This window comes from Miniopterus schreibersii, assembly GCF_964146895.1.
Source record: "Miniopterus schreibersii genome assembly, chromosome: 10".
NCBI classification, from domain to species: domain Eukaryota; kingdom Metazoa; phylum Chordata; class Mammalia; order Chiroptera; family Miniopteridae; genus Miniopterus; species Miniopterus schreibersii.
The window spans coordinates 56,900,923-56,915,273 of record NC_138110.1 but is presented as its reverse complement, the minus strand read 5'-3'; the positions used below and the strand labels follow the sequence as shown (position 1 = coordinate 56,915,273).

The following is a 14,351-nucleotide window of genomic DNA, read 5'->3' as shown; positions in this document are numbered from 1 at the left end:
AGATAGTCTATTGAGACCATTCCCAGTTTGTGACAGTAAAATCAAACCATCAACATCTAGATAACCGCATAGGTGTTTTCTCCAATAGACATCTGTAAGCAAAACAACTTATTAGGGACAGCTGGGCTTTGAGAACTTTCCGGGACAGATGAACTAATTCACATCTAGGAGAGCTAAGCTCTGATGGTTTTAAATGGTACATGTGGTTGAAAAAATACTGGCCTGGGAATTAGAAAGCCTGAGTTCTGTTTTCAGTTCTGATACAAAATTAACTCATTGATTTAATTAGCCTCCATGGGCCTCTGTTTTTCTATAAAACAGTATTTAGAATAGATTTTAAAAATGTTTTAAAATAAGATTTTATTTGAGCCAAACTGATGACATATACTGGGGAGCAAAATCTCAAATGCTTTTCCAGACTAGATGTTGATTAAAGTCTCCTCCAGCTTTAGTGTCTCTGTAAATAGGATGACTTTTTTATATAAATCATATGAATAATTTATAAAATACAGAAATAATAAAAAGTGACATTTATTGTATTTTCCCTTGTATTCATGTATAAACTCTTTTCTATACTTGGGCCTTTAGTGAAATCAGACAAAAATAAAGGAAGGATCTATGTTATGAAGAACTAAAAATAAGTATAAAACATGGTATTCACATATACATTGCTCAATAGGCACTTTGTTATTGGGCTAGGATATGAACGTGACATGGTCCTGGTCCTCAAGAAGCTTACAGTGTAATAGTGGAGACTGACTATAGTTCAACAAAAGTGAGCATGTAGGTCTGAGCCTGCCGAGGGGTAATGCTTAAGTCAGACAGTTTAGAGAAGCATTCTTAGAGCTGACCGTTATGAGGATATTTTAAAGGACGGATGGAGAATTCTAGGCAGGGGGATTATCAGCTGTTGAATCCTATTTTCATTATTATGGAAATGAAGAAATTTGGAAAATGAATGTCTGCATGTAAATTTAGCCCCCGCCCCCATTTGCTCTATTTGAATGCCCGCTGGGTCCTACGCTGCCTTAGGCACTTTACACGCTGTCTCATTTAATACAACCTTTTTAAATATTAGATGACAGGGAGAAGCTAGGAAATGGCAAAGTTAGGATTCCAAGTCATGCCTACTTTGTTTCCAACCCTTCATCTTTCTAGACTATGTCATTTCTCTGAAAAAGTGCGGAATTTTCTTCACAGCTCTAAAAATGCCTAGATTCTGAAGCCTCTCACTTCTTTCTAACTAGTCGCCTACCCATAAAATAGTTCCTCTACTTGGGCTCATTAGCTCTCCTTTGGATTGGTGAAAGCTTTCTCAAGCTTGCTGAGTAAAAGAGTCACCTGCGGGGCTTGTTAAAATGCAGGTTCCCAGGCCGCTGCCTGGAGATTCTGGCTCCGGGATGGAGCGGGGACTGGCATCTGCGTTTCTCAAGAGCATCTGGGTCGGGTGAGCAGTCACATGGCGGGAAGCGCTGGGTGCGCGTCCACCCCACTCACCTACCCGCTTCTAAGCCTCTTCTTCCAAACCGTTTCCATCCCCGTTTCCAGCACCACTCTCAAGGCCCCTGAAGACTTCCTTCTAGGCCGGGTGCCATTGTTTCGCTTCCTGCTAGTAATAAACACCACCGTTTACCGGGCACTTCATTTCCTATTCACTTTGGCCTCCACCTTGAGCAGAAGCCCCACGAAGGCAGGGGTTGAAAACCGCAGTCCCGCGCGCCCGGGAAACGCGGAGCCAGCACACACACAGGGTGGTTTTGTCCTTCCACCTGAAACTACGGCGGAGAGCGACAGACACACAGGAAAGCTGCTGGGAGGCAGCTCGCGACATAATCGGTACTTAGCAGCTAATTTACGATGCCCTGCCTCCGTGCCCACTCCGTGCCGGCGGCGCTTCCCACAGCTCGCCCTTCCGAGGCGGGCGGCCGCCCGGGCCACGCCGCGCTCCCGTTACGGCCACCGGAGCCGCGCAACCCCAGCGGAAGACGGAGAAGCGCGCCCAGCCCTGCGCCGCAGCGGAGCGGGTCACGTGGGCCTGGGGGCGGGGCCAGACTGCTCCCGGGGGTCAAAATGTAGGTCACGTGGCGCACAGGGGGCGGTTGCCTCGGGGGGCGTGGCCGTTACTCAGTGGCGCCTGGGAGCCCAGGACTCCTCGCGGGCCACGCCCCTGGCCCGGCTCGCGCGCGACGGAGGCGTGGAGGGGTGGAGCCCTCCTCGTCACCTTTCACCCCAGCATGGCTGCGCCCGTGGGGCCCGTGAAGTTCTGGCGACCGGGTAAGGCTCTTAGTGGAATGCGGGGCGGACGCGGCGGCCTGACTGGCCTTGGCCCGGCGGCCGGCGGCCGGGGCCTGCGGACCAGCTCGCAGGCCTGACCTCGGCGGGCTGGCCACCGCCGCCTCGGTGCTGGTCTGCTCTGTGGCTGGCGCCCGCAGGGGTCTCCAGGGATTCGGGGCTCCGCTCCCAGCCCGGGCAGAGATTCTCTGTGTGACCTTGTTGGCGCCTCTCAGCCTCGTTTGCCTCACTCCCGATGCCTGCCTTGCGCAACCCGCGAGATGGGGAAACGCTGAAGCGCCCACGCGTGTCCTGTTATCGCCTCGGGGCTGCTCTGCAGCCGGGCAGGCGGTGCCGCTCGGGTTTAGGCGCTCAAGCCGTGGTCCAACTGCGCGGGTTCGGATTTTCCGCTCTGCCCGTAGGAGCCGAGTGCCTTTGGGCAAGTCACTTAACCCTCCCCTCCCGAGCCGTAGCCTTTCCGTCTGTGCAATGGGCAGAGTTATAACGTTTATCCTGCGGGCAAATAATGAGCGGTGTGTTGTCTGGCATAGAGTAAGTGCTCATAAAAAGAGGAAGTGTCTCATTTTGTTTTAGGGTCATTCTTGTCCACTCTGAGTGTCTACTAGAGTGAACTCCTGCACATTGGCGGCCACGCACTTCCCCTCTTGCAGGCTAACACGAATCTCAGCCCCCACATGCTTTGCTTGCTTTGTTTTAATTTTCCCCATCAGGATTTTACTGAATGCATACACATGAGACCCTGCTAGATGCATTACTTCCTCCCATTCCATCAGTTTCTCGTGGAAAAACAGAAGTTTCATTTTCCCACCGCTTGCACCTCTGCAGGTCTGGATGTGCAAACTATATTGCAGCAAAAATGAAATGAGACAGAGAAGGTAATACAAGGAAAGCCTTTAAAGGGTATTTTAGAGTGGGTCCCTGAAATTCTGACCATGCATATAAGTGATGTGGGAGATAAACCCATGCAAGGGATATGTTAATTCTTTTTTAAAGTCTGTAGTTTGTCACTTAACATTTTTATGATTCAGCATTTCAAGTCATCAGCCAGTTATCCATCCTGAGTTTTATTTGCAGCCAAAACCAATCTCCCATTAGGCAATGAGATGCTCTTTATTTATTCAAGCCGTTAATAATAGGTCAAAGTGTTAAGTACAATAAAGTCCTGAATTGAACTGTTGAAAATCAGACCAGGATATTATTTTAGTTATAAAACATGAGCTTACTCTCAGAGTTTTATTCCATTATTTAGTTTATTCATTGAGGACACCAGATCTTGTGGTCAGGAGACATCTAGAAGACCAGGGCTCTGCTTTGTTCTCAAGGTTTATTCTCTCTTAATTATACTATGAAGTTGGATACCCTTTAGAAGAGATTTTAAAACGAGGCGGAAAAAGGTAGTGGTTAGGAAACTGGGCTCTTGAGTTAGGCAGTATAGCCCATCCTACCATTTACTAACTTGGTGACTTGGCAAAGTCACTGAAGTGCTGCAAGTCTCAGTTACCTCATCTGTAAATTGGGCATAACACCTACCCAAGGATTGTTTTGAAGATTAAATGACAGTACATGTAAAACTGTTAGCACTAGGCACATATTAACCATTATAATTATATGGAAGTATAGAGGAGAGGGAAAGACTGAGTGCGTGGATGAGAAATACTTCATAAAGACAGTGATATTTCTGAGGTGGACACTGAAGCATAAATAAGGTTTTGTTCCATGGAGAGGTAGGGGAATGGAGCTCTAAGCAAAGAGTGCAACATGAACAAAGGCAAAGTGGGATGCATGCCCCAAGAATGTCCAAAACAAAATAATTGAGTAGTGTGATAGTGTTAAGTGGTAGGGTATACAGGGTGGGGCAAAAGAAGCTTTACAGTTTTAAGTGTGCAAAACACTGAGTTTATTCTTGTGTTATTATCTATTGTATTATTTTCCATATGAACTGTAAAGCTACTTTTGCCCCACCCTGTATTTTGGGGTATAGCAGAAGATGAAGCTGGAAAGATAGGGGCCTCATTGTGAGAGCTCTCATGGCAAGTTAAAGAATTTGGACTTCAGTGCTTTTAAGCAAGGGAGGACATGATCAGGTTTATTTTAGCAACATTACTGTGTCAACACTGTGCAGAATGGTTGGGGGAGGAAATCAGAGTCAGGGGCACCCTTAAGAGAAGGTACTACTAAAATTGAGGAGGGATATTAAAAGCCTTAATTTTGGCCTGGGAGCAGAGAGGAGGAATGACAATAAGAGACCTTATTGGAGAGACATTTTAGAGGCAGATATAGGAGAAGGTAAAGTCAGTCATGACTCGTTTCTGGATTAGGTGACTAGGTAAGTGGTTCTCAAATTTTGCTGTGTAGTTGAATCACTTGGGAAGCTCTTAAATATCTTGCTGTTCTGTCATACCCCTTGGCAATAAATCAGAAGTCAGGAGGGCTAGGAACCAAGTATCGGTATTTTTTAAAGATTTCACAGCTGATTCCAGCATGTACCAAAGTGTGGGAACCACTATTCTTGGTAAACTGTTGTCATTAACTGAGGTGGGAATGGATTTAGAACATAGTGTACTTATGGGGCCCTACTTTGTGCTAGTCACGTTTACTTGCATCATCTGGTATCACTCTCATTTTCCAGATTAAGAAACTGAAGTTCAAGGTATGAAAGTAGGATGTGGGAAATACACGTGAGGGTCAAGAAAGTGGTTAAGGCTAGATATAAGGCTAAGATGTTGGAATCATGAATATATCCTGTAGGCTGGGAGTCGTAAGCTCAGGTAGCTACAAGCAGCTTTCAGACAGTCTAAATAAGTGAAGCTGTCGGGTGGAATAATAGGGAGTGGTGGGAACTATGGCAAACTAGAATGTGCATACACGGCTAGATACACACCTGAGCGTGCATAGGCTACCTAAAGCAGGAAGCTGTATTTGGTTCTACCTAATGGGTGTAATACGGGCTCAGAGTTACCAGATTGTTTTTTAAGCCTAATATCCAGATTTCAGTGGGAAACTTTTACATGTTTTAAATGAACTATTTCAAACATTTTAACCAAGTCATGTTTGGGGACCTTGAGGAACTGGTTTGTGATCTCTGCCTTAATGTCTTTGTATGAGCTGTTTAAGATTTCTGTAGAAAAGCTTGAGTAGCACAAGTGGATCAGAAGGGCCTGGCCATTTTTCTTCATTCATTCCATAGATACTTAATGATTGCTGACCAGATGCCTGACAAAAACTTAATTAGCAACAATTTTGGAGATTTTTTTGACCTTACCTACAGTGAAGAATATATTGTGCTATCATCCACATGGCTACACACACACACACACACACACACACACACACACACACAGTGCTGATACTTTCTATTCTATTTCTAGTTCATTATTTAAAAATAATGATCCACTACATTACTTTTATAACCCACTAATGGGTCACCACTCAAACTGAAAGACTGTGTGAGAGGAAATGTTGAGTTGGGGGGTGGGGATGATGCTGTTTTCAGCCTTTTTTTATAGGTGGAGAAATGAAGGCATTTGTGGTTTGCAAGAATTACAAACTTGGTACTCCCATAAGCATAGAGAATGTTCCCAAGGGAAAAACAAGCATAGTCAGCCAGAATGGGCCGTGGGATGTACATAAGGGGAAGAAGTCCTGGTTTGGCTGAATGAAGTCTTTTGTAAGGAGCAGACGTGCTTGATATTGATGGGCAGCAGCTGTTCTTGTAAAAGATCTCATAACAATATTATAGTGAGGTGGATCAGGAGGGGTGGGGTAGTGAAGGAGACACCTGGGTGATTAAACCCTGGTGAGGGAAGAAGAGACCTTGAGGGAGCAGTGCTAAAATGTTCTAGACATGCTGTAAAGGTTTAAAACGTGTTTCGAAAAGGAGGGAATGCAGGGCATAAACAGAGTTGATGAGGATGAGGTATTCTTCGCAATAGTTTTCTTGGGTAAAGGTTTCAAGAAATTATTAAGATACAGCAATGATAATATTGTGTATAACAAGGGAAAAAAGGAAACCCTTCTTTGAGTGCAGGCTGTGTTCCACGTCCTATTCTGTCTTTTATCCTGTTGAAAGAAAGGTCAATAGTTTGGCAAAAAAAATACAGCAGTGTTGGGTTGCAGCCTCTTGGGGAGCTTTTTGGGTGAAATCTGAAACCAGCCCCCAGAGCATAGGGCAGGGAGAGACCAAAGAGAAAGGCTTGCCTTGTTCCATATTGGTAGGTGGCAGGTTAATAAGCAAGGGAATTTACACATGAGGCACTCACCCACCAAATCTTAAAACTTTATTATATAGACATCTTAACTGGGGTCAGTCACATACACAGGGGGCCTTAACTAGGTTTAGTCATGCGCACAGTCCATATAGTCTCATCCCACATTTCTATCTTAAGGCTGAGTCCTTGGGCGGCTTCTAGGCCCGGGAAAGCTAATGGAGCGCACATTCCAAAACGGAAGTAGGCGAGGAGCCCCTGAGTGCCTGGGTCCAACTTCTGGGTCAAGCTGGCAGTCTTGTTTTCTTGATCTTCCCCAATAAGCAGTGCCTGACTTTTGGCAGCCTTGGACCCCTGGAACACAACTATCTTCCTAGAGATGAGCGGAAAAGGAATCAGAGATCCCTGGCACTGATTCTAAATTTAGCTCTAAGGGGGTCTATGGACCTCCAGCATTTCGTGTTCTGATAAATTATATTCTGGTGTATTTTTCAGGAGAAGGAGTTCATAGCCTTTTATTAGATTATTGAAGGGATCTGGGACCCCCCAAAATGTAAATCTAAATCACTGAGCTAAATATTCATGTCATAAAGGCCCTGTATTTTCATATACCATCACAGATTCTGAGTTCAGAAGACCTCTGAGATAATTATTTTGGGTAATTACCCCTGTAGCATCCCCAGACGTAGACTGTGCTGCATGTGTTATTGATTCACAAAGGCACCATGCCCCAGGGCTGAACAGCTCTAACTTTTAGAAATATCTCCCAGTATTTTCCTTATGTTGAGTTGAATTCTGATCCTTGTGTCATTTCCTTATTACTCTTCTGTCCTACAGCTACACAAACAAATTGGCATGAAAAGTTATGGAAGAAGAAAAAAAGTTATGGAAGCCATCATGAAAGTGCTCCTCCAAAGGCATTTTCCTTTTCAGGCTAAAAGTCCAGGAACAGTTTCTCATGATAGGATATGGCTTCCCTGTTCCTCACCATCCTGAGCACCAGGTTGTCATTGCTCTTACCAAGAAGCTGTTGTGGAATAGGTGGTTTAATCTGCTAAGCACAGTGGCTTTTTAAAACAGCACTTCCCACCAACTGCTCCAATTCTGTGATCAAATGGAGCCTGCCATTTATTGTGTCCCACTCCACTGACCTTGGTTGATTGGATCGGGCTGGGCACTGGACCTAAGCCCGCAGAAAAAGAGCCTCCCCTACGAGTTCATGCACTAAGTTATGTCCTGTCAGGAGGAAGAACAGAAGTAGCAAGTAAGCGGCACGAGGGTAGGGCCTGCCTCCGCAGTGTTCGTGCTGTACCCCTGCACTTCCAGCTCTGCTGGGTGAGTGAGTGAGTGAGTGGTGAAGGAGCTGTGAGCCTGAGCTCTGGCACTGTCGGCAGCAGTGATTTCAGCTCCTGTAGAGAAGCCACCCTAAGAGACCAAGAGGAACTTGTTGAGAGGGGCAGAGATGAGAGGAGGAGAAAGCCCAGGCAGAGTTGAGTCCCTGGTTCTTGTCGTCTCTGAACTTTGCTTCCTTCCTACAGTGAAAGGACTCATCCTTTGCCTCAGCTAATTCCCATTGGGTTGCTGTCACTTTTATTAAGTGTTGGGTAATAATACCAACATAGAGGCCAGAATTAAAAACATTGTCTTCTGTAATGTACAGTTGTGTGCGGCCAATTTGGAGCCCACTGGGAGTGTATCTCCTTTGTTCTTGAAACTGCAAATGAGGCTTACAGAGAATGTTTTTGTATTTTTATAGGTACTTTTCTAGATGCTTTCCTGAAATTAAAGTTTAATATCACTTAGTAGTTTGAGATCAAATGCATTGCTTCTGTTGTATAGCTTCATCTTTGAATTTGTACCTTTTGCACATTTTTCTGTTCACTGTATCATAGAATCTGAAAAAAATTTTCTGTTACAGGTACAGAGGGACCAGGTGTCAGTATCTCTGAAGAGAGACAAAGTTTAGCTGAAAACTCTGCAACAACCGTTGTTTACAATCCTTATGCAGCGCTTTCCATAGAGCAGCAGAGGCAGAAGCTGCCAGTGTTCAAGGTACATTGGATAAGTATGTTCAGTCTGTCCACCTGAAGCCGTCTGCAAGATCTTTATACTTGGCACTGAAGCGCATAGTGTCCTCTTAGTCTTAATGATTCTTTAGAACACAAAGAGCTCAGAGATACCCTCATTTAAAGGGATTATTTTTTCAAAATATGTGTGTTAGTTAATCTTATAAATCTTCAAAGTCCTTAAGATTTTTTCTCAGATCTTTCATATTGAAAACTGGGAGAAATGGAATGTTCTTTTTTCTCCCCTTCTCCCCTTTGCTTTCAATTGTGCACAAGTTCACACATACAGAAAAATAGAGGAAATAGCACAGTGAACTTCTATCCATCCAGCTTCAACAGATTACCAACATATGACCAATTTTGGCTTTCTTTTTAAAGGTATATTTCTTTACACAAGATTAACTGGGAATATGAGGTGGTTTCTGTTGAAGAGGTTAACTCCCTTTGAGATAGTGACAGGATTTTGGTGTGTTTATTTACCATGTGTACATTCCAGACAGTTGATTTCATTAGTTTCATGAAATGGATGCAACTCTTGTTATCTCACAAGAGACCAAAATGTAAACTAGAATTCAGAATGTTTGTTTACAGTGAGCCATAGTTCTTCAGGACAGATGGACCCAGGCCATGGACATACTTTCTCCATGTTGCCAAGTCTACCTGGGAAGCCAAATTGTAATCAGGAAGTGAGCTCAGAGCCAAAGGCTATTTAGATATAGTTGAAAGATATTTTTTTCATATAGCTCCTTATGAAGAGTCATGGACTGTCCCTGCCTCACATGATGCCTCTGCAATGGCCTGAGTAGGTGTGGCCACCATCACCCCTGGCTCTCTCTCCTTCTCCTGGACAGTGCTGGGTGAAAGCTGCCATGTTCTATACTTAGGGAGTTCCGTTGTCTCGACTGCTCATAATTCTTTTATTATGTTCTTTTTAGAAATGGATATAAAATGGCAGCCTTCTTAATTTAGCCAAGGGGCTTTCTTTAGAGTTTTGCATGGTCCCAAACATTTATTTCCCTTTGTGATTAGAAATGGGTACACCTTTTTCATAACTTTAAGAATCATTTGAACTCCCTTTTCTTTGAACTGTTAGTTCATGTTCTTTACCCATTTTCTATTGTCTTTAGTCTATTTCCTGTATCAAATAGACTATTTCCTCAGTTGGTTGTGGCTCCAAACATTTTAGTCACTCACATACTGACAGCCTCTGGGTTTCTGTCTCAGGCGATTATGTGTGAATTACGTTCTGTGTGAATGTATGAGCTTACGAGATTCAGTGTTGCTTCTTCACTACTGAGGGACATAATTTATGCGGTGAGAAAGTGTTTAGACTGCAGAGTTCAGACCCAGGCTTCATCATTTGTGTGCTGTGTGACCTTCCTTCACCATCTGAGTTTCTGTTTTCTCTGTAATATGGGACTAATGTGTGTGCATTATGTATTTGATAATAACTTTTTATACTCAGTTGGAATTGTATCAGCTTATACTGACACCAGCAGGACCTAATAGAGTTGGAAATACATTTTGATAGTTCTTTTAAAAATTTACTTTCCTTTGGCAAACAGCTCATTTCATAATGTTTAAATGTCTTTGTTTAGGTCTTTCAAGAAAACATGTGGCTCTTTATAATGTATGGTTCTATTTTTTTCAGCTTAGGAATCATATATTATACTTGATAGAAAACTATCAGACAGTGGTGATTGTTGGAGAAACAGGATGTGGGAAAAGCACTCAGATTCCACAAGTGAGTATGTATTTAAATTTGTCTTTGCACTTTGATTTGATTGGAAGGGTTTTGTAATAAGAACTCTACTATCATTTGCATTTTTACGATCTTCTCTCAGAGAGGAAGAAGAATTCAACCCTTGACATTTTTTTATTAAACGTAAAATTTCTTTGATTAGTACTGAAGTAACAGTCTTTGATTTATTATAATTCCAAAATAATAATTGAATAGCCATATCTGAAGGAACTGGGGACTGAATCACAGAGGTGTAATACATAGTTTCTGTCCTCAAATAATTATAGTTGAAGAAGAGGGGTAAAATGAATGTTGCTATAGTTTTAAATAAAAATTTACTATTACAGAATTCCAGAGGGACACAGGAGAAATGGCAATGTTAAATTACCGAGCAATTATCGGTTAGAGAATAATAATTATTAATAATAAAAGCTAGTAATAAGTATTATAATAAGTGCTACATAAAATAATCACTTTAAACAATCTATTTAATACTTTTATCTGTTCTGGATTTTAAAAATGCATATAGTCAAATAAATACATAATAAGTATGTATAGCAAGTAAGTACATAAATAAATCAGATAAATGCATATAATCAAATTTTATGTATATTATAATCTCATGGCATATATACATGTATGTAGAATCCATTTTTATTTAATCTAAAACATTTATATGATTGATATTTACATTGAGCTGTCTCTGTGTATACTTTAAAAACCTGTGTTTTGCAGATTTAGCTCTGTTCTTTTTTTCCCCCTCCCCACTTAGCACTGTTCTGAGTGACTCCTGGATAAGACTTTATTTCTTGAAGCAGCCGTAGTACATGGAAATTTTGTAAGACTGGGGAGTCAGAATGTTGAATTCTGCCTTGGTTGTTCTGATTATTAGTTCTGAAGTGAACTTAAACAAATTACCTAACATTTCCAAGTCTCAGAACCCTCATTTGCAAAATAATTTCCACAATATCTGTTGGGACAAGAACCATCTGTTATTTCTTTTCTCAGTGCTTTTTACACAGTACAGAGTGACGCTGGGGGAGATTGTTTCTGGAGAAGTGGTGTCAGATGTATACTTAGATGTGATTTTATTTGTAGTACCTTGCAGAAGCTGGCTGGACAGCTGAAGGAAGAGTTGTAGGAGTGACCCAGCCTCGAAGAGTGGCTGCTGTTACAGTGAGTTTCTGTTTTTCCTTTTCTTTTGTATTGCAAATACTCCATTTGTGTCTTCTGTTTCAGTGACTTATTTTTCTTGTTTCCTAAAAGCTCCAAATGAAAATGATTTACTCCTTAAGAATTTAATTCTTCAGTTAAAAAGAACCATGACCTGATTATTTTTATAGAATTGACCCCTATACATTATGAATTTTTAAAAAAAATATTTTTTATTGATTTTTAGAGAGCAAGGAAGGGAGAGGGAGAGAGAGAAACGTCAATGTGAGAGCGAAGCATTGATCAGCTGCCTCCTGCATGTCCCCTACAGGGGACTGAGCCTGCAACCTGGGCATGTGCCCTGACTGGGAATTGAACCAGCAACCTTTTGGTGCGTGGGATGATGCCCAACCAACTAAGCTACACAGACCAGGGCACGTTATGAATTTTTTAAGTAGTAGTAAAGTACAGAGGAAGTTAGACAAAAAAACAAAAAAAACCCCAAAATCTCACTGTCCAGCAAAAACATTGTGAACATTTGTGAACATTATTCCAAGCTTCTCTGTTATGTTCACATAAAGATGAATGGTTGGCTGGATGGATAGAAAGAATTTTATAAAAATGGGATCATAGCCTGGCCGGGAGTGGCTCAGCGATTGAGTGTCGACCTAGGATCCAGGCGATCGGGGTTCGATTCCTGGTCAGGGCACATGCCCGGGTTGCAGGCTTGATCAATGACTCTCTCATCATTGATGTTTCTGTCTCTCTCTCTCCCTCTCCTTTCCTCCCTCTGAAATCAATAAAGATATATTAAAAAAAAAAAAAAAAAGAATCATAGCCATATAGTTGCTTTTGTTGAATTTAATAGAAGAGGAAACTGAGGTGAAATAGGAGTAGTTATACTGAACTTTGGATCAATATTTGTTCACCACAAGAGAATTTGTTAAATCTTGAAAACAAAGAAGATTAGAAAAAGCTTTAGGATGTTACTTATTTTTGAAACTATGTGATTGGTAGTTTCCTGTTAAAAGAGTAAAGCACACTTATTCTTTCCATCTTTTCCCCCTCTATTTGTTATAGATGCAGTGCTATAATTTTTATTTTAAGATTTATAAAAATATATTCTTTTATGTAATCATAACTACCACAGGTGTTTAATTCTAGCTTAGTTCTAATGTTCATCACTAAGTATTTCCATTGTTTTGCCAACCTTGAGTTGCACATTTTGCTTTATTTCGTGATTGGCTAAATTTTATATGCCTGAGAATGTTTGATTATGTTCTTTGCTCATATAAAATTCTTGATTCCTCTCTTTTTACATGGGAGAGTTGCCAACATTGCTGTCTTGCCTTTGGCATGGAGGATCACTATGCAGAAGTCTAAGGTCCTGCGAGGTTTTTACCCTCTACTTTCTGGCTTACTGTTTTCTGCTTGAATGCTTTTAAGATTGTATTTGCACCAGGATATGTCTTGATGCTGATTGCTGTCTCATTTTTTCTTAAATATGGAAGAACTTTATATCTTCAGGTTCAACTCTCTATATCAAGCTGATTTTCTTCTATTATATCTTGGCATATTTTTCTGTTCCACTTATTTTATTCTCTTTTTCTAAGAGTATCAATTAAGTGTATATTAGATCTCCTTTGTCTGTTTTTAGTATTTATTCCCATCTCTGGAATCATGTACTCGTTTCTACTTTGTTTTGTGAGATTTCTTTAAGTCTGTCCACAGCTTTCATGATTGTTTTTAGTCAAATTTGTTATAGTTTGGCTCCTTTATATTTCTACCAAGGTCTCATAATTATTTCTTTGAATGTGTTTTTTCCTTAATAGATAGAGAAGTGAATATTTAAAATGGGAGAAAATATCATAATACGTTATAATTTTTAAAAGCAGATAATGCCACAAACATTTAAAAATTGAGAAGAATAATATAGTGTTTTATATTAATTAACTCCCTGACACATTTCTGTAAATTTTCTTTTTCATGCAGTTTTTGGCTGCTTTTCCATTGATAACCTTTTCACATGACGATGATTTTCTATTATTTTCCTACAGGGAGAGTAAAGCAATATTTTAGTGCTACTCCAGCATGGTTGATTCAGATTTGCTTTTTATTGTTGACACTGTGTTCTTTTAATTTTGTAACTGGCTATTTTTATAGCATTGTATAAATTTTGGGGATTGTTTTCAAATTTGGGGAAAGCCTTTCCAGCATCTTTCATGTCTTCAGACTTGCTTCTGGTCTGTATATTTGAGACCTTGTTTCTCTTTGACTCTTTTCTGACTTTGCATCTGTTCCTTAGGCTGTTTTTAGCTTAAGTTTGTGATTTCTTTGAAACTGGATTTCTTTGGCTGAAATCTACTTATTTATTTACTTTTTTTGGTAATACTTTTTCTTTTGGTAATTGATTTCAGAGAGAGGAAGGGAGGAGGAGAGAGAGAGAGAAACATCAATGATGAGAGAGTCATTGATCGGCTGCCTCCTGCACGCTCCCTACTGGGGATTGAGCCTGCAACCCAGGCATGTGCCCTGACCACGAATCGAACCTGTAGCCTCCTGGTGCCTGGGATGATGCTCAACCAGCTGATCCACACTGGCCAGGCTTGTGTTAGTACTTCCAGTGGCTGCAGAATTGTGAGCTACTTATCTCTGTTCTGAACAGCCTCTCGCCAAATCTCTTATCCACCTTTGCTGGGGCATGAGGGTGATGATTTGGAGGTACACTCCTTAATGATTGAAAAGGTCTGTAATGGATCAAGATAAAATTGTCTGGGCTGTCTGATTTTGGATTTGCTGCTTGCTTCTGATTGCCTGCCTTCTCCCTCAACTCCTCTGCCTTGTGATTCTTTGTTGTCAGAGTGGGTCCCCCACTGAGACATTTCCTGTCTTCAG

The 14,351-nt window shown here is 41.4% G+C and overlaps 1 protein-coding gene across 1 annotated transcript in view; it reads left to right on the top strand.

The window, feature by feature from the left end:
• Positions 1-2,147: 2,147 nt before the first annotated feature.
• Positions 2,148-14,351, top strand: part of DHX35 (DEAH-box helicase 35) — a 59,502-nt gene continuing 47,298 nt past the window's right edge. Inside the window, exons 1-4 of the mRNA XM_081148635.1 lie at positions 2,148-2,274; positions 8,416-8,549; positions 10,215-10,307; positions 11,403-11,480. Coding sequence (XP_081004761.1) covers positions 2,235-2,274; positions 8,416-8,549; positions 10,215-10,307; positions 11,403-11,480 — 345 coding nt within the window. The 5' untranslated portion in view covers positions 2,148-2,234. The remainder of the gene's footprint in view (positions 2,275-8,415; positions 8,550-10,214; positions 10,308-11,402; positions 11,481-14,351) is intronic.